Raw genomic sequence first — 20,104 nt, 5'->3', positions numbered from 1 at the left:
GCACATTTTGATGATGCATGATAGATTGCCTAAAATTGACTTGAATATCTAAAATAAGTGATCATTAAAATCCCTTTGGATGAATTATTAAGTGCCACTCACTGTTCACCACTTTAATCGCAATCTATATATCCAAAAATTGACTCTTTGAAGTCCTTGTAACACATGATGGACCATTTTAATTGCCATCTTCGATTGGTTTCATAATTGGAAGCTGTCATTTAATTTAGAATATATATCGATAAGCTGAAAACTCTTCTTTTAGATTTTTAATTCAATCATGCTTGCTTGCACATCGGGTCAACATGGAAGAAAGCATGCTTTATTTACATGTAAGAGTCCATGAGTGACCTCAGCCACTCATGGTAACAACCATGTTCTAGGAAGCATACTGACGTAATTTGTAGTTCGAGGCTCAACTTGGAAAAAATCCAAGCAAATTCATGGCTAATAAAATTGCCATAAATTCTTAAAATAGTTTATAACAACCCAGGATCTCACCCAAAATGGCTAGTTGGAAGGTATTCTTTGGGTCTTCTAATCTAAGTACCCAAAATCTACTTAGTGAATAACGATGTAGGATTAAACACACGCTTGCATGGGCCGTGGTCAGCCTTAATGGATCCGTGTTGCAGTGTTCCCTAGTTCATATAAGTTATGGGTTGCGTCTGCTGATATTATTTATAACAACTCAGGATCTCACCCATAATGGCTATTCGGAAGGTGCTATTTGAGTTTCTTAATTCTGTATAAGTACCCAAGATCTATCTAGCGAATAACCGATGTGAGACTAAACACACGCCAGCACGGATCCTCACATAACTGAAAATGGATCAAAATGGTGCGATTAAAAGATTCATTTCACCTTGCTTCATAATCTGGCCGTTGAGGATGATCTTGGGAGTCGCACTCTTGAAGCTAAGCAAAAGTTACGCTTCTTGCCATGGCTTTACAATTTCAATTTAATCATTGGTACGTGCCCAACTACTTGACATCGACTTGTTTCATACCACTATACCAGAAAAAAAAAGGACAAAAAAATAAAAGAAAGGCCAAGAGCCACTTATAACAGCAACATAAGAGCATTAATAAATTATACCAAATAGCACAAAACACGCTTTTATGTAACGATAGATTTCCGTAGATTTGTTGAACCATCCTAATCACGCCAATAGAATCTGTTACCTGATCCCAATCAAAGAAACCACGCCTCCATACATTAACTTTAAGTTCTGAAATTGTTGTTGTGCTGATCCAGAACGTAGATGAATGCACCCCGAGGTCTGTGATCTCCATCCAATGGCTCTGGTGGGTCTTCAACGATCAATTCTGGATGGTATTGATCCACGCAGGATATGGTAATCCAGTGTACCGTGGCTGAAGTCCCAGGGGTCCCCTCTTACAGCTGCTTTCCAACTGCGTGGAGGTTGGAAAAATGCTGCTTCTTAAATTGTCTCGCGCCAGCCAATTTCAATGTCACTGTTCAACCTCCCCTAACTACTATTATCTTAGGGCTCATTTGGTTCGCGGGAAGTATTTTCCCTCATAATAATATGATTCTTGGAAAATAAATTCCCAGGAAGAGGATGCCTAGGAAAGTACTTTTGACATGTTTGATTGACCATGAGAAAGTGACAAATTTTTAAAGTGCTTATGTTTGGTTAGCCATCTACTTCACTATATCTTTTTAAATAAAAGTATATATACTCTAGTTAGTTAAGTTATTGTTTAAGAAGAAAAAAAAAGCGAAAGAGATGCATATGATAAAAATGAGCATTTCCCTTGATATGATAACAATTAGTTTATATATTTTCTTATCACATGCATTGCACGATGACATAGATACAGAAAATTGGAACTTGCCAACAGGAACATTTTCAAGGTAGTGTTGAGGAATAAAAATCATTTGGGGTGGGCACCATAAAAAAGAAATATGGGGCAGGTTTTTTTTTTGACATATTTTCTCAAGCACTTATCTTAAAGAAAAAATCTAAAAATCATATAGAAATAAGAGGATTTCTATTAATGGAGTCCATCATAACTTAACTAAAAAAAGGAAACAAAATTACATGCACCAAGAGAGACCATCCATGAGGAAAGATTATTATCATCCTCTTTCTTTCTCGTCAAGCCTTTCTTTTATTTTCTTCATCATCAAGCTATTTCTCTAATCCGTGAGGGCTTTTTTCTCCTCCCGAGTTTCTTTCTCCCTTCATTTTGAAAACTATGCATCGATTATCTAAAAACGTGTATTGTAATATTGGATGATTATTTTGTTAGGTGTATATCACTTAACCGTGCAGTGTTCACTCATGAATACCATGTTTTGGAAAATATGTACTGATTTACCTAAAGGTATGTATTGGATTGCTGTTGGGTGTGTATCAGAAAAATTGACAATATGTATCAGAAAGCCAACAAGCGTGTATCATTTTGCCATGTAGTGTATACTGATGAGCATCATATTTTAGACTGTATTGATTTACCTAGAGATGTGTATTGGAATATCGGATAACAATATTGCTAGATGTATATCGACTAGCCATATACTATGTACTCGTGAACATCATATATATTCTAAAAACTATGTATCAATTTATCTGAAGGTATATATTGGATTGCTACTAGGTGTGTATCAAAGAAGTTTGCGGTATGTATTAGAAAGCTGATGAGTGTGTATCCCTTGAGAAAAAAGAAAAAGAATGTAATATTTTTATTCATCTCCATAGTATTTAGTTATTATCTTATTCCGCATGAATTTTTTTTTTAAATTATAAAATTGAGGGACTTCATTAGCCAGAAAAGTTTTATTTTTATTTATTTTTTATTTTTTTTAGGATGGGTGTAAGAGAAAATATGGTAAAAAAAAAATCCCACCTCATACAATGTGCCCGCTCCGTAACCATCCTAACAAAACGGTTTCGCATTTGTCGCTACGTAATTAGCGTTTTGGATTGCGTCTCGCGCCGATCCGCTACGAGCCGAAGCGGCCGCCCAAACTAGCTGTGTAAATTGTCGGCGGACGTCGGAGCGAAGGAAGAGGAAGTCCGAGCTTGCTATAAATAACAACTCATTTTACCGGACGAAATTTCGAAGGCCAAAAAAAAAAAAAACTTGGAGCCTTTCTCTCCGCTGCTTCGGAGGCGGAGAGAGAAAAATCACCGTCGCTGTCCGAAAGATCTCCACCCCACTGTCTTCTCCCGTTGTAATCGAAGCTTTTCTGCTGCTCGTATCCATTGAGGTTATTCTCCTCTGAGTTTTCTGGAATTTTTTCTCATTTTTTTTGCTTCATTTTTATACTATCTGTGAGACTTGGACTGGGAGAGGACGATCCGGTCTCCTCCGGGGAATCCGACATTAATGCGCTCGTTTGCACTCTGGAATTTACTGAATTGTTGGATTTTTGGGGTCCTTTAAACGGAGGTGCATGCGATCTTTGATGTTTTTGAGGGATTAGATAGTGATCTGGGAAGTGTGAGTTGAATTTGGAGGGTTTGTTTGGATTCGGTTTGATTTCTGAGAACAGTTTGGGAACACTGAAATCATCAGATCTGTGGATGGAGATCACTGGCTTGATGATTTGGAGTTGGAGCAAATGCCAGTGATTGAGATCTAGGTTCTCCAAAGTTTAGTGGGATTTTTTTTTCTAACTTTGACGAGTTGCTGATGCTACTCATTGATTTAGATTTCCCTTCTGCCTTTTCCCCCCTTTTTAGCTTGTCCACAGATTTGGTGTCCTTACTACTTATTTACATTGCAGTGCAGATCCCAAAATATAGTTTTGTTTTAATTTGTTTTGGTTGTTTTGATTACAGAGCAGGTTGAGGGCGAAGAAGAGAGCTAGATCTACTTAGCTAAGGGGCTCTTAAGCTGCAGTAAAGCTGGCGACGACACTAGCGTGGAGGTACGCGAGCAGCAATGGCGGCAGCCACGGAGCTGCGGATCTGGTAGGTTTCGTCTTTGTTGTTCTGTAAGTTAGCCAATGATTGCTGTTGGCTCATGGCATTGTTTCAGTATCTCTCAGCTCAGTAAGTAATAGCTGGAGAGTTAATTTCCTTAGACACCGGGTCCTCCGATCTCGTGGTTCAATGTAGTCTATGGAATATTTTATTGTTTTTGATGATATAATAACAAAAATAGCACTTTCCTTTAGATAGATCCCTTATAAATTTGGTTTAGAAAGAGATAAAAAAAAGCTAAATTTAGGTTGGATTTTCCATCTGAGTCCCAGTTGTACTCTCATGCCCAAATCATTCACTTTCTTATTTTGAATTTGAAAAAAGACCTAGCGGAGTATGTCAATGAACTTTTGTTGGTAGTTAAGATTCCAATCATTTAGCCTCACTCACAGTCTTAAATGAATTAAGTGTTAGAGTTTGTTCGTATGTAAGTGGGTATACTGAAAGAAAAATACTGAATGATTTCATTGTTTTAGTAATACAGTCTTGAAATCATCTGATAGTCATGTTTGAATTACTATTTCTTTTTTTCTGCCAACTTGTTTTGTAGTGTTTATAAAACAGTGATAAAGTGAAGCCAGGGCAGTAATTATCTGTATTGTGGCTTTGATATTGTTGTTTTGCTGGAAACTATATGTCCAAAAAAAAAAAATGAAGTTATGGAAGAGTGTGGGTAGAAACAGGTCCAGGCCCTCTAAGAGTAGCCCTTTAATTTCTCTATGGCAGCACTAAAAACTGGCATCTGCCACCTAAAAGCCCTAGGGCTTCAAGTTGATGCCAAAGGTAGACTTGCAGACGTGCATCGCATATTTGATGATGGTAGGATAAGCTTGTCAGATCTTCAAACGCTAAAATTCACCCACTGAATCTAATTGCCCTGGCCTTGTTGATAATAAAATTACATGTTATCAAAAACACATGTTCAGGATTTTGAACTGCAGAAATTTCTCTTTTAACTTATCAGATCTTAGGGCTTCCTTATATCCATGGACTGGACCCAATAAATTACATGTGGCATCACATAATAAAAACACTAAGAGGTGACTTAGATAGCTTGATATGTTAAAAAAGCAACGTGATATTTCCTATGCAACATATATCTCCAACTGACATTATTTCATCACGGTTAAGCAATGAAAAAGATAATCATAGAGATAACTTATCAATCTTAACCCTCATACTGCTATGGATAAATAATATTAAACTATCTTGATAAGAATCACGACTGAGAAAGTATTGATAATTTGGTATTTTGGTGGTATCAATTCTATATGAAACCCAACGACCTTTTATTGTGCATTCTCATTTTTGGTTTGAGCCAGTTTGAACTGACCATGGGTTAAACCTGCGAATCTGTTGGTTCTACTTAGTCATAGATTTAATGTGGCACTCATATATGTTGATGAACTTAGGGAGGATCAAATGGATACCACTGATTTCATATTATATAAAAAATTAAATATATTTGTCAACTTTAGATTCTACAAAGATATCATTTAGTTAATCTGCAGGCCATTTTAATGAACGCCAAGTTATACATAAATTAGACAGTATAACCTTACTGCATACAGCACTTTTTAGATGATAATGGAGCTATTCATGATGTCTCTTATCTCGACTATTGAATAACTTTGTATAGGTCATGGAAACTAATCTGTTGCCTTCTTTGATGCACTTCTTATGATTAATGTTCTTTGTCACTGTACAATTACAGGAGAGAAATATGGATACTAAAGTTCAAGATTCGGAGCCCCCAACTCCACACTCAGTAATGAAGATGGGTTTGAGGTGAGTTTAGAATACCTCTACATTTTAGATTTCATCAATACACAACTCCACAAGGGAAATGACTCAAAGTTTGTTTATATTATTTATTTATTTTTTAAATTTATGATTGACCATAACTTGACATCAAGAATATGAAGTTACAAAGTATGTACATGCATGAGACATTTCCTAGTGCAACAGATGTTATGGCACAGTGCCTAGGTGCAATTTGAACCATTCAAATCAGTAATTCAATCCATGTATCAATATCTGCATGTTGTGAAATATCTATAGAACAAAATGAAAGAAAAAAGCATTTTTTTTATTAGAAGACAAATGGTTATTCTGATCCAATTTCAGAACATATCCTATGCCATTGGGATTTGGTCTGCATGCGATTCAAACTTATGTGATCATGACAAACTGTGTGGATTATCCATTTGAATGGTTCACCATGAATTTTTTGGCACAAGGAATGACTAGGTTATGCCTAGGGAACATTAGGATAGTCATCATATATATATATATATATATATATATATATATAGATACATGAGCATATTAGCTTTATATTTCATAATCTATTCCTTGCTATTTGTGTGGTTTAACGATATACTATGACATTTAGTGCTTACTGTTTTTGTCTATGAGATCCATGTGTGTTAGCAATATATTGTGGCATGTTGCTTGCTGTTTGTTAGAAAGGATCTGTTAATTTGCACAAACTTGTAAAAGAACTAGTATAATGGAAATATGCTACCCAGACGTTATTGCCGTCTGTATATTACTCAATAAGGGGCAAGAAACAGTTACTGTAAGCTCACATAACATGGTCTTGAGCTGCAATGTTTACTTGATTTAAGAAAATATGCCAAAGATTAATTGCCTGAGCTTATGTTAACTAAATTTATGATTTATATAATACTCATATTATGCAAGCTAAACTATTTGAGTATCCTCTTAGTTTCAATAGCATATCAGGAGATTCAATCTGTACATTGTTTCATGAGAAAATTATTGCTATAGGCATGGACTTTCAAGCCCTACTGATACAAATTTAAATTTAGCCTGGGACTTGTCTGGTTGCATCTCATTGCCATACAGACATGTATTAGTCAAAAGTTTAGCTCGTCATTGCATATCTCATGCAGGCCCATCTTTCCAGTCATGCAAGATTGTAATGTTTGACAAGATAATGATCATTGATATATCACTAGTGGAAATGACAAAAAGATACACAAACATAATATTTAGCCTTTCATGTTAGTTTTTAACAACTACTCTCAAACTCATGGCTGATAGTTGAGTGTATAGTCATATGTGACTTTGTTATAGGATGTCAATGGAGGTATAAATGATGAATTGCATATTACCCTGTTGCAATATCAAGGAAATGGGCAACCAATGTGACACCTGCACCAACCGAAAATCACTGATCCTTTTTTCTTCTTTTTTATTTTCTTTTCTCATTGCATTAAATATTTGAAAATGTAGTGATTGACCCGAAAAACAAATCAGATGTGTGCATGACCTCATAGGCATGTATATAGCTATAATATAACCATAACTATAACCAGCAAGCCTTGTCCTGCTTGTTGTAGTTTGATTTGACAAATCCTGCATTATAAAATTCCTTATATTTGTCATGGATGCAAATGTGTGGGTACACAACAAAAAAATTGTTGTACCATGTGCACTACGAGCATTAAGCTAACTAATGTACCCTATAAAATTTCAAACCTGGAACTATAATATGCAGCAGAATGAAAAGAGAAAAGAAGAATTACAATTGTATCAATAATTAAAGATTACTTATAAGTATGTAATAGGACTCTGTCAAGATCAATGTTTTCATCATCACCATTGGCAGTGTTTAATTTTGAACCAGACGATAAACTAATTTTCTATTTTTTATCAGGTTCAGCACATAGAAAATATAAGGCTTGCTATTTATTTGTTTTTGGAACTCTAGATGTGTTTCTTTAATTGTTATATTCCAACATGGATGGAAATGTATTTAACTGTCAAAATTTTCTTGAGAAACACAGATTTCATAGACACATCAGTGTTGTAATAGCAACATTGAAACAATTTCAACACTTCAACATGCAGAGCCTGTTGGCCAATTTTTTTGCATGTTAACATAACTATTACTTGCATAATGTTATTACGTGTACAGTATTTGAAAAAATGACCCTCTTAAGTGGGAAGTTGAATGTCCGGCTATCCCTTAATAAATGTTTAAAGGTTTTGTATAAACTGATTTTAGAGCACAAAATTTAGTCGATCAGGGTTGTGACCATTCTGCAGTACTAAATGCCTGCGGATAGATTTAACCTATGGAATTGTCTCAATATGTTACTTTCAGAGACCGTGCTAGCATGGAGGATCCAGATGGAACACTTTCAAGTGTTGCCCAGTGTATAGAGCAGTTACGTCGGAATTCTTCAACTGCTCAAGAGAAAGAGAGCTCCTTGAAACAGTTGCTAGAGCTTATCGAAACTCGTGATAATGCCTTTGGAGCAGTTGGGTCACACTCCCAGGCAGTTCCAATTCTTGTTTCCCTTCTCAGGTCAGGATCATTAGTAGTGAAGATATTGGCTGCTACTGTTTTAGGATCTCTTTGCAAGGAGGAAGACCTAAGAGTAAAAGTGTTGCTTGGTGGTTGCGTTCCTCCATTGCTTGCTCTTCTCAAGTCTAGCTCAGACGAGGGTCAAATTGCAGCTGCAAAAACTATTTATGCTGTTTCTCAAGGTGGAGCAAGGGATCATGTTGGATCAAAGATCTTTGCAACTGAAAGAGTTGTTCCTGTTTTGTGGGAAAAATTAAAACATGACCTCAGAAATGTTAGTATGGTGGATAGTCTGCTTACTGGAGCATTAAAGAATTTATCTAAGAGCACAGAGGGGTTCTGGTCAGCGACCGTAGAATCTGGTGGGATGGATATACTTATAAAACTGCTTTCCTCAGGACAAACAAGCATGCTTGCAAATGTTTGCTATCTTCTTGCATGTGTAATGATGGAAGATGCATCTGTCTGTTCTCGAGTTTTATCTGCGGAAGCCACTAAGCAACTCCTCAAGTTACTGGGGCCTGGTAATGAAGCTTCTATTAGAGCTGAGGCTGCAGGTGCTCTTAAATCTCTTTCTGCACAGTGTAAGGAAGCCAGGCTTGAGATAGCTAATTCTAATGGGGTCCCTGCTTTGATAAATGCAACTATAGCTCCATCAAAAGAATATATGCAAGGTGAATCTGCTCAAGCATTGCAGGAAAATGCAATGTGTGCATTAGCAAATATATCTGGCGGGTTGTCATACGTTATATCCAGCCTTGGAGAAAGCCTCGGATCATGTACTTCACCTGGACAGATTGCTGACACACTGGGTGCTTTAGCTTCAGCTCTAATGATATACGACACTAATGCTGAATCCATTAGGGCTTCAGACCCTTTAGTTATTGAGAGCATATTGGTAAAGCAGTTTAAACCTAAGTTGCCATTTCTTGTGCAGGAGCGTACTATTGAAGCATTGGCCAGTTTATATGGGAATAATATTCTATCAGGGACACTTAGCAATTCTGATGCAAAACGCTTGCTTGTTGGTTTGATAACTATGGCGACAAATGAGGTGCAGGATGAACTTGTGAAGTCTCTTCTCATACTCTGCAACAAAGAATGTAGTCTATGGCATGCATTGCAAGGTCGTGAGGGTGTTCAGCTTTTGATATCTCTTCTTGGCCTCTCATCAGAGCAACAACAGGAATGTGCTGTAGCTCTTCTTTGCCTCTTATCCAATGAAAATGATGAAAGCAAGTGGGCCATAACTGCTGCTGGAGGCATTCCTCCTCTTGTTCAAATTTTAGAAACAGGATCTCCAAAAGCCAAAGAAAATTCTGCGTTAATCCTTGGAAATCTTTGTAACCACAGTGAAGACATACGAGCATGTGTTGAAAGTGCTGATGCTGTTCCTGCTTTACTATGGCTGCTAAAAAATGGAAGTGATAATGGAAAAGGGATTGCATCAAAAACGTTAAACCATCTCATCAATAAGTCAGATACTGGTACTATCAGCCAGCTCTCTGCTCTACTAACCAGTGATCAGCCCGAGTCTAAAGTATATATTTTAGATGCACTAAAAAGTTTGCTTTCAGTTGCACCCCTCAATGATATTTTGCATGAAGGAAGTGCTGCAAATGATGCCATTGAGACCATGGCAAAAATCTTGAGTTCTACAAAGGAAGAAATTCAAGCTAAATCAGCATCTGCACTTGCAGGTCTCTTTCATTGCCGCAAAGACTTGAGAGAAACTCATATTGCTGTAAAGACTCTCTGGTCAGTAATGAAGCTGCTAAATGTAGAGTCTGAAAAAATACTGAGGGAGGCTTCCTGCTGCCTTGCAGCTATTTTCCTTTCAATTAAGCAAAACAAGGAGGTTGCTGCAGTTGCTAGAGATGCATTGACTCCACTAGTCCTGCTTGCCAATTCCTCGGTTCTCGAAGTGGCAGAGCAGGCAACACGAGCTTTGGCTAACCTTCTTCTGGATCATGAAGTGTCTATGCAGGCATCTCCAGATGAGATTATTTTTTCTGTTACACGAGTTTTGCGAGATGGCACTATTGATGGAAGAACTCATGCTGCTGCTGCAATTGCACGTCTTCTTCAGTGTCGCTCTATTGATCAGGCATTATCTGATAGTGTAAACCGTGCTGGGACAGTCCTTGCACTTGCTTTCCTTCTGGAATCTGCTAGTATTGAAGATGCTGCTACAGCGGAAGTTCTTGATGCACTGGTCATATTGTCAAGATCAAAAGGAGCAAGTGAACATGTAAAACCTCCATGGGCAATTCTTGCTGAATATCCCCATACAATAGTCCCTCTAGTTTCATGTATCGCTGATGGAACTCCCTTGTTACAAGATAAAGCTATAGAGATTGTGTCAAGACTTGGTCATGATCAGCCTGTTATACTGGGCGGTGTAGTATCGGGCACCTCTGGGTGTATATCATCAATTGCAAGAAGAGTCGTTGGATCCAACAACTTCAAAGTCAAAGTTGGGGGAAGTGCTCTTCTTATTTGTGCGGCAAAAGAGAACGGCCAGAAGCTGGTAGAAGCTTTGAATGAATCAAGCTTATGCGCTCATCTCATTGATTCTCTTGTTGGTATGCTTCATTCTACAAATTCATTGGCTGACCAGAGAGATGGTGAAAGCAACATAGACATAAGCATTTATAGGCGTCCTAAAGAGCAATATAGAAATGGTGAAGTTGAATGTAGCACAGCTGTGATATCTGGTAACATGGTTGCTATTTGGCTACTTTCTATACTTGCTTGTCATGATGACAAAACTAAAGCAGCCATAATGGAGGCTGGAGCCATTGAAGTTCTCACTGACAAGATCTCTCAGTATGCATTCCAATCCATGCAGGTAACTGGCAATGCCTTTTCAGCAGTTTCATTCCCTATTATATGAGCTGTGCCTGTATCCGTATTTACTGTATGTGTATTTTCATTTGTGCACTTTCATCAATATTTTTCGTCAACTATTTACTTTCTTCACTTAATGCCGTGATTTGTTCGCATGGTTTCTGAATCTTATGGTCACTCTCAGAGCCTAATCTGACTTCTATAAGCGTAAAATTTTGCAGTGTGATTCTAAAGAAGATAACAGCACATGGGTTTGCGCTTTACTCCTTGCAGTGCTGTTTCAAGATAGAGATATCATACGATCAAATGCAACAATGCGCTCCATTCCAGTACTTGCGAATCTGTTGAGATCAGAGGAGTTAGCAAACAGATATTTTGCTGCACAAGCTTTGGCTAGTCTTATTTGTAATGGTAGCAGAGGGACTTTGCTGGCTGTTGCTAATTCTGGGGCAGCTAATGGGCTTATACCTTTGCTTGGTTGTGCTGATACTGATATAGCTGATCTTTTAGAATTGTCAGAGGAGTTCTCTTTGGTGCGCAGTCCGGAGCAAATTGCATTGGAGAGGTTGTTTAGAGTTGATGACATAAGGGTTGGCGCAACTTCTAGGAAAGCCATACCTGCACTTGTTGATTTACTCAAACCAATTCCAGACCGACCAGGTGCACCTTTTCTGGCATTAGGCCTCCTGAATCAGCTAGCAGTAGATTGCCTTGCAAACAAGCTTGTAATGGTTGAAGCTGGGGCTCTAGAGGCACTTTCTAAATATCTCTCACTAGGACCACGAGATGCAACAGAAGAAGCAACCACGGAATTATTGGGAATCCTGTTTGGCAATGCTGAAATAAGACATCATGAATCTGCAATTGGTGCTGTTAATCAACTTGTAGCAGTCTTACGACTGGGGGGAAGAAATTCCAGGTACAGTGCAGCTAAAGCTTTGGAGAATCTGTTCTCCTCAGATCATATCAGGAACAGTGAGTCAGCTCGGCAAGCTGTTCAACCGCTTGTAGAAATTATGAGCACTGGCTTGGAGAGGGAGCAACATGCTGTTATTGCTGCTCTTGTGAGGTTGCTTTCTGATAATCCATCAAAAGCCCTTGCTGTTGCAGATGTTGAGATGAGCGCAGTAGATGTTCTTTGCCATATACTTTCTTCGAACTGTTCAGTAGAATTGAAGGGAGATGCTGCTGAGCTATGTTGCGTCCTTTTTGGAAATACAAGAATTCGGTCTACGATGGCTGCAGCACGTTGTGTGGAGCCTTTGGTGTCTCTGTTAGTAAGCGAGTCTAGTCCTGCACAGCATTCAGTAGTTTGTGCACTGGATAAGCTTTTGGATGATGAGCAATTGGCAGAACTAGTTGCTGCACATGGTGCCATTGTTCCTCTTGTTGGTCTTCTATTTGGTAAAAATTACATGCTTCATGACGCAGTTGCTAGAGCTTTGGCAAAGTTAGGAAAGGATAGACCAGACTGTAAATTGGAAATGGTGAAAGCTGGAGCAATTGAGAGCACACTGAATATACTCCATGAAGCTCCTGATTTTCTGTGTGTTGCATTTGCAGAATTACTTAGAATATTGACCAATAATGCAAGCATTGCAAAGGGTCCATCAGCAGCCAAGGTTGTGCCACCACTTCTCTCCCTATTAAGTAGGCCAGAAATTGGTCCTAGTGGTCAGCATAGTACCTTACAAGTTCTTGTTAATATTTTGGAGCATCCCCAGTGTCGATCTGATTGTAACCTAACACCTCAACAGGCCATTGAACCAGTTATTGCTTTACTGGATTCACCTAGTCAAGCAGTACAACAGTTGGCTGCAGAACTATTATCCCATCTCCTATTGGAAGGACACTTACAGAAGGATGCTGTAACAGAGCAAGCAATTAGTCCCCTAATCCAAGTTCTTGGATCAGGCGTGCCAATTATACAACAGAGGTCAATAAAAGCCCTTGCTAACATTGCGCTAGCTTGGCCAAATGCAATTGCCAAAGAAGGTGGTGTTTATGAGTTGTCTAAAGTAATATTGCAAACTGACCCTCCCTTGCCACATGCTATATGGGAATCTGCTGCTTCTATCTTATCCAGCATTCTGCAGAATAGTTCGGAATATTTTCTGGAAGTGCCTGTGGCTGTATTAGTGCAGTTGCTTCGCTCTGGAATGGAAAGTACAGTTGTTGGTGCATTAAATGCACTTATTGTATTGGAAAGCGATGACTCAACCAGTTCTGAAGCAATGGCTGAAAGTGGTGCTGTAGAGGCACTATTGGAACTTCTTAGTAGTCATCAGTGTGAGGAAACTGCAGCAAGACTACTAGAAGTTTTGCTTAACAATGTGAAGATCAGAGAAACAAAAGCCGCCAAATCTGCTATTTCACCATTATCCATGTATCTCCTAGATCCTCAAACACAATCCCAGCAGGGAAGTTTGCTCGCAGCTCTTGCTCTTGGTGATCTTTTCCAAAATGAAGGCCTTGCTCGAACTACAGATGCTGTTTCAGCATGCCGAGCTCTGGTAAATCTTCTTGAAGACCAGCCAACCGAAGAAATGAAAGTAGTAGCAATATGTGCCCTGCAAAATCTTGTAATGTACAGCCGATCAAATAAGAGAGCTGTTGCAGAAGCTGGTGGTGTTCAGGTTGTGTTGGACCTTATCAATTCAAGCAATCCTGATACATCTGTTCAAGCAGCAATGTTTGTTAAACTTCTCTTCTCTAATCATACCATCCAAGAGTATGCTTCCAGCGAAACAGTGAGAGCTATAACTGGTAAATTCTTGTGACTTCTGTCATGTGCCTTTTAAGTAAATTCCTATTGAAAATGTTTGTTTGTTCTGGGATGTCTGCAATTCAATCTCAAGCACAAACAGATGCATAATTGAGATAGGATGCTGCTTGAAGAATTTTTCTTTTTTTTCCTTTTTGGCACTTCTCCTAACTGTGATTGTTAGTTATGAGAGTCTAGTGTACATGTCTGGTGGTCATTTTGACTAACAAGTAGCTCCATTGAACTGGACTGTACCTGAATATTATCCCTAATACGAGTTAATACCCATTTTTAAAGTTATCCTCTATTCCAGTTTTGCTTATCCTTTGCTTTTGAGAAATCAAATTAATTATGCTAAGCATGTAATGAAGAATTATAGCTTAGACTTATGAGTGTTGATTGTTGATTTCTTATAAAGTACATGTTGGTTTTAGCTTAAGCTGTTTTGGTAATCATAAAAAAAAAAAATCCACTCTGATTCAAGGCTCAGAATATCTCATTGTCCATCCTCATGATTTACAAATAAAGTTGATAAATATGTTTAAAAGTTCATTGGCTTTGGTATTATCAAATCTAGTGTATAAAGTTCTAGCATGGATACAAATTTAAATACAGGGGATCATAAATGTTAAGTCTGATTATTGAAGTTGAAGAGTTTTTGTATTATATATGTAGGACTCTTACAACACAAAGTCAAACATTGTGATTATCCTTAGTTTATAGAATTATTCTCTATGAGGTGGTGGTCAGCAGTACCTCTTAAGCAGGAGAGTATATCTGCATTCTGCAAACCTGAAGTTTACTCATCAAGTGCCTCTTTAACAAAGAGGCTGGCTGAAATTGAGAGTTACATTATATTTGTTGCTGCCTTTTAATTAACCATAAGGCCAACATTCTATTTTTCTATTTGTCCTTACTTTTAATTAAGTATCATTAATTTTTAATTAATTAATGCTCATAATATTCATTACCCATACCCATCAATGTTTTATCAACACTAAAATGGAATATTATTGGAGACTAACACTGAGAATAAAAACTTTTCTGAATATTGTGATCATTGTGATGTTGTTTCAACATAATTTGTTGAGGTTTTATGTTCAGAATGACTACTTTTCTAGCTGAAATTCTTTTTCATTCGCTTGTGCTTTTCAAGCATGCAGTGTCCTTTTTGATGCCTAATGAGTTTGATTCCTTTGCAGCTGCCATTGAAAAGGATTTATGGGCCAATGGAAGTGCAAGTGAGGAGTATCTAAAAGCACTCAATGCACTCCTGAGCAACTTTCCTCGTCTGAGAGCCACCGAACCTGCTACGTTAAGCATTCCCCATCTTGTAACATCTCTCAAAACTGGCTCTGAGGCATCTCAAGAAGCAGCGTTGGATTCACTTTTCCTTCTCAGGCAAGCTTGGTCGGCATGCCCAACTGAAGTTTTCAAAGCTCAATCTGTTGCTGCATCAGAGGCTATTCCCTTATTTCAATACTTGATTCAGTCTGGCCCACCTCGGTTTCAAGAAAAAGCTGAACTTCTTTTGCAGTGCTTACCAGGAACACTTACAGTTATTATAAAGCGTGGTAACAATTTAAGGCAGTCAGTGGGAAACCCAAGTGTCTACTGCAAACTCACACTTGGCAACAATCCACCGAGACAGACAAAGGTAACATCCAATGTCTAATCACACTCTGCATGTATGAAAAGAAACTTGTGAACTCCTTTGCTTAGGACTGTTGTGCTCTTATTCTGTCCTGCCTTCTTAATACATTTATGGTATCCTGAAAGCACTATCCTTATCTTATTAAGATCAGCTTGCTTCTAATATATGATGGAAAGCTATTTTCGATTTGAGTCAGTAATTTAGCATTACTAATTTTGTAGTAATTTCAATTTTGTTGCATTTATTATTAATGTAAATTTAAATAACTTATGCTACAGAAATAGTATTTACATAATTAATGCTATAGAAAGTCGAAAGTCATAACTGAGAAGGCTTATATTTTTATTTAAAAATATTCGGATGTTTTTTTTTTTTTTTTGCTGCATATGCATAAATTAATAGAAGTTCAGCTTAACCTCTATCTACTAATTCATTATGGTAGGGGATTAATTTTTGACTCCTTTCCATTTATTTGGGAGGTCTCAATCTGTCTCTTCAACTGCACCAAGTGAAGTTGTTAAGACATCTCAATCACAACTAAAGCATAAAAGAAATTATGAAACTGCAAAATGAAGCTTGGATACTGGAAACTATTTCTTGAAAGCTAGGCTATGATGTGGTTTAGTGGGAATGGCATCTCATGATACCCTTCCGTCCCTTCATAAATTTGTTGACCGCATTCATGCCAGCCAAAATAACTTCAACATCATTGACAAAATATTATTGAGAGGGTGGATGTCTATTGAGGTCAGTCAGGGAAGAACATAGTGTACGTAAGAAGGTCATCATGATTTCTCAGAGTGGTTCTTTGTGTATTGAACTTCTAAAGGTTTTATTTTTTATAGACTCATTTATGACATGTAAAATGTGATTTATTAGAATTTTAAAGTGTGAATCCGCATATAACATAGCAGGATATTTGTATGCATAATAAATATAAATTTACAATATAAAACATGCCAAGAGCGTGGCAGATGAAATTCTCCATGACATGGTGAAGGATGGTTTTAAAACCCTTGTTGGCTTAGGGCTTGCACCACTTTTGGTGAAACATACACAACAGACCGTATCACAACTAATTTGGACCAGCTCTATGAATTCTAGCTCAATATTAGTTCTTGTACATGGTCAAATTTATGCAAATGAATCAACATCCAAAAAGTTCACTATTATTATATTGATTTTGTTCTTATTCATCTTCCTCTCTTCCTTTTTGCTGCTTCTACAAGAATCCGTGGCCGCACAGTGTCAAGGTTGCCTTTAACCTATGGTCAAGCCATCTCAGTTTTTTTCCATGAATAGTGCCATGCTCGCACACCCTTTTTTGTAGTTCTTGCACTTGCCATTACTCACTAATCAAATATGCATTGCTTTAGATTGCAATCAAATTCTTGGGCTACATGGCCAATTACTCACACAATTGTTCTTTAATATTTTCTTAATTTCATAATTAATGATATTCCAGAAGGAACTTTTTTGTTACTAGAGTAATATTTGTTCAATGTTGATAAGCCTTTCTTTTTTTGTTGAACTTTAATTTTTGGATTGTATATCCACGGTGCTCGTTACTAAAATAAAATTAACCATTTAGTTTCTTAATTTATGTTTTTTGAAAAAAAGTGCAACCAGAAAATAGTTTTATCCATCACAGTTTTGTGACCTTCCATTTGGTTAAAAAAAATTTCATCAACTAGCATTCTGAATATCATACAAAATCTAGAGCTATATTTTACGGGATAAAAAATCTATTTTAATTCAACAATTAAAATAAAAAAAAGAAACTTTCTTTAATGTATATCAGCACCTTTGGAAAATAATGAATTGGATCGCTTTTTTACATCACCTTGCCCTGCATTTTATTCGGTATGTGCTTATCATATACTCTTGACTCATTCCTTCCCATTGACCGCATATTGTAACACTTAAGAACTACAACTGGCTGCTTAAACAATCCTCACTCATTCAGCATTTTGCACTGTTTAGTCCCTTGTCTCTATTCTGCATAGGCAGAAAAGTCAGTGAAAAAACATTAGTATCTAACAAACAGATGGGTGGATAGACGTCGAAGGACCTTGTCTTGTTGGGTATATGCTTTGTGCTCAAAACCTCTCTTGGCTCTTGCAAGTATTCCTTGCCCCTTTCCATGTTTTACTAGTTGCAGAACCTTTCGAGACTATATTGAAGTGGAGTAAGGACTCAGAAGTGTGAATGTTTCTTAAGTTCAGGAGTTAGTTGAAAGGGAGCCCCAGGGCTTACACACCTTGGCTTATTTAACAAGCCCCCTTGTCAGGTTCGTTGAGGTTTCTTGGAAAAGGAGTTTTGAGGTGTTATTTTTTTCAGTTAAGTGACCATGCACTCATCTTTCTTGGAATCTTCATAAAGTGACTTGCTTAGAAGAATTATGGACAGAGTATCATCTGCACCCGGCCAGCACATACTATGCCAGTGCCTAATAGAGCAGAACCACGACTGCATTCTTGCTGTCTGCCAGTGCTTGGCCATCATGCTAGTGCATGCCAGCATCAATGCTTTAAATCTTGAGAAGGATATGTTGAGTAATCATATTAAATAATGTAGAATATCCGAATTTAAGATCTTTATGTGCTTCACTCTTAGAACATCATCAAATTTTGTACATAGATTGCTCTGCATTGTGGTCAAGCTTGAGCTTCATAATTATCTACTCGTCATAGGGATTATAGTTATACTCCAGCATGGCTATTTACTTTCATATCATCTTCCAATTTCAGATTGTGTCAACGGGTCCTACACCTGAATGGGATGAAGCTTTTGCTTGGGCATTTGATAGTCCTCCTAAAGGCCAGAAGCTTCACATATCTTGCAAGAATAAAAGCAAATTTGGAAAGGTATGGACTCCAAAGAAAAATTGATAGCTGTTATCGCCCTTTTGGTGTAACAAGTTGCTTCAAAATCTTTGTGCTTTTGGATCTTTGTTCTATTGGAAATTGACCACCTCAATTTCTTCTGTTTCTGACTGCAGAGCAAATTTGGAAAAGTGACGATTCAGATAGATCGGGTGGTTATGCTGGGATTTGTTGCTGGAGAGTACACATTGCTTCCTGAAAGCAAAAGCGGACCCCCTAGGAACTTGGAAATCGTATTTCAATGGTCAAATAAATAATAGTCCTATAAGGTGTGCCATCTTTGTAATTTTAATTTATAAAATTGAAATTGCTCCTTTTTTCTCCCTTTTATCCTTGCTCTCTTTATGTATCAGTGTATATAGTCTGCAGAGGAAATTGTCATCTTTGTTATCTCTGCCTTAGAAAATCAGTCGTGTTGGGGTCTATTTTTTGTGGCTTGTAACAAATTATTCTTTATTTTTTTGTTAAACATTTGCCTTGATAAGCTTCGGGAGATTGTAGCTTGGGAACTTTGATTTCCCCCATTTTCTTGTAACAGATGTTTGCATAAATGTGTCTAATGTGCATTGAGGAATGTTTTTAAATCTGTTTTTCACAGTTGGAACTATGAAGAGAATTATTATTGCCTAGGACTGCAATAAGAGAGCTTGGTGGGGAGGAATAGGTGCTGTGAAACTAATGAGATTAATCTCTACCATATCAAAAAAGTAAGAGCTTTGAAACTGAGGACTGTTTGTAAAGATTCTGTCATCTTTTCTTCTTTTTTTGAGGGATATCGTACCATCTTTTCAAAATATTCTCCCTTCCGCACCATCGGAGGAATGTATAAATGGTCGGGTAATCAATATCTGTTTTTGCTAATGGCTTGAAATCAAAAGCGTAAAGGAAATATGTTTCACATATACAAAGAATTTGCAGCAAGATATGATGAAACCATTGAAGTCTCATGGACTGCATGTTCCTGGTTTGCTAGTACAATTGGGCTAAGTGGAACTGGTGGATCTTGAGCTTCCTTTTTAAGAGCTCGCTTATTTATGTGCCTTGGGGTCTTTTTTTTTATTTCTCTCTCTCTCTCTCTCTCTCTCTCTCTCTCTCTCTCTCTCTCTTTTATGAGAAATATGCCTCTTGGAGCCTTGATAATGTAAAATACCAATAGCGAGTACAAGGCCATGCGGATCGCCAAGGTCTAAATCAGGAAATAATTAGAATTCTAAGAGTACGATTGAGATTGTCTTATGCTATTCTAGGACGCAAGAGGGTGTGAAAATAGACATCATTTTCTTTGGGTAAATTTGAATTTATTATCCCGGTCTCTTATAAATATATCCATGAGAATAGAAAATAAAATATCTAAAAATTCAGAAAAAATATATGTCACAACAGTCTATAAAGTAGTCTCTATGTGATTCGCTATATATGTTGTATCCTATCGGAGTCATCATGATCTCTTGTGTCAATATTTTTGTGAGGATACATACGAGCTTGTGTTTAATCGTATATGGGCATGCACTGGGTAAAACCTGAAAACTTATACAAAATTAAAAAACTCAAATAATATCTTCCAGTTAATTTTTTTAACTAAAATCTTAAATTATTGTAAATAGTATTAGAAAGAACCTGGCCCGTCGCCAATGTGGGCTTGAAAACATTGCA

At 37.4% G+C, this 20,104-nt stretch overlaps 1 protein-coding gene across 2 annotated transcripts; it reads left to right on the top strand.

The window, feature by feature from the left end:
- Positions 1–2,981: 2,981 nt before the first annotated feature.
- Positions 2,982–19,035, top strand: LOC103707968 (protein CELLULOSE SYNTHASE INTERACTIVE 1-like). Of its 2 annotated transcripts, none has more exons than XM_039134267.2 (8): positions 2,982–3,241; positions 3,816–3,947; positions 5,674–5,747; positions 8,095–11,149; positions 11,370–13,914; positions 15,115–15,569; positions 18,317–18,433; positions 18,568–19,035. In XM_039134267.2, the coding sequence occupies exons 3-8, from the start codon at positions 5,683–5,685 to the stop codon at positions 18,706–18,708; spliced, it is 6,378 nt and encodes a 2,125-aa protein (XP_038990195.2). In that variant the 5' UTR covers positions 2,982–3,241; positions 3,816–3,947; positions 5,674–5,682; the 3' UTR covers positions 18,709–19,035. The 2 variants fall into 2 exon arrangements, with proteins under 2 accessions (XP_038990195.2, XP_038990196.2); XM_039134268.2 differs by having other exon boundaries at positions 3,065–3,241; positions 3,821–3,947.
- Positions 19,036–20,104: the final 1,069 nt, after the last annotated feature.

The sequence above is a fragment of the Phoenix dactylifera genome, chromosome 15 (assembly GCF_051530095.1).
Source record: "Phoenix dactylifera cultivar Ajwa chromosome 15, Ajwa_hap1_PhDact_Kaust_v1.1, whole genome shotgun sequence".
NCBI lineage: Eukaryota > Viridiplantae > Streptophyta > Magnoliopsida > Arecales > Arecaceae > Phoenix > Phoenix dactylifera.
The sequence above is the reverse complement of the archived record's forward strand: the minus strand, read 5'-3'. Positions and strand labels throughout refer to the sequence as shown.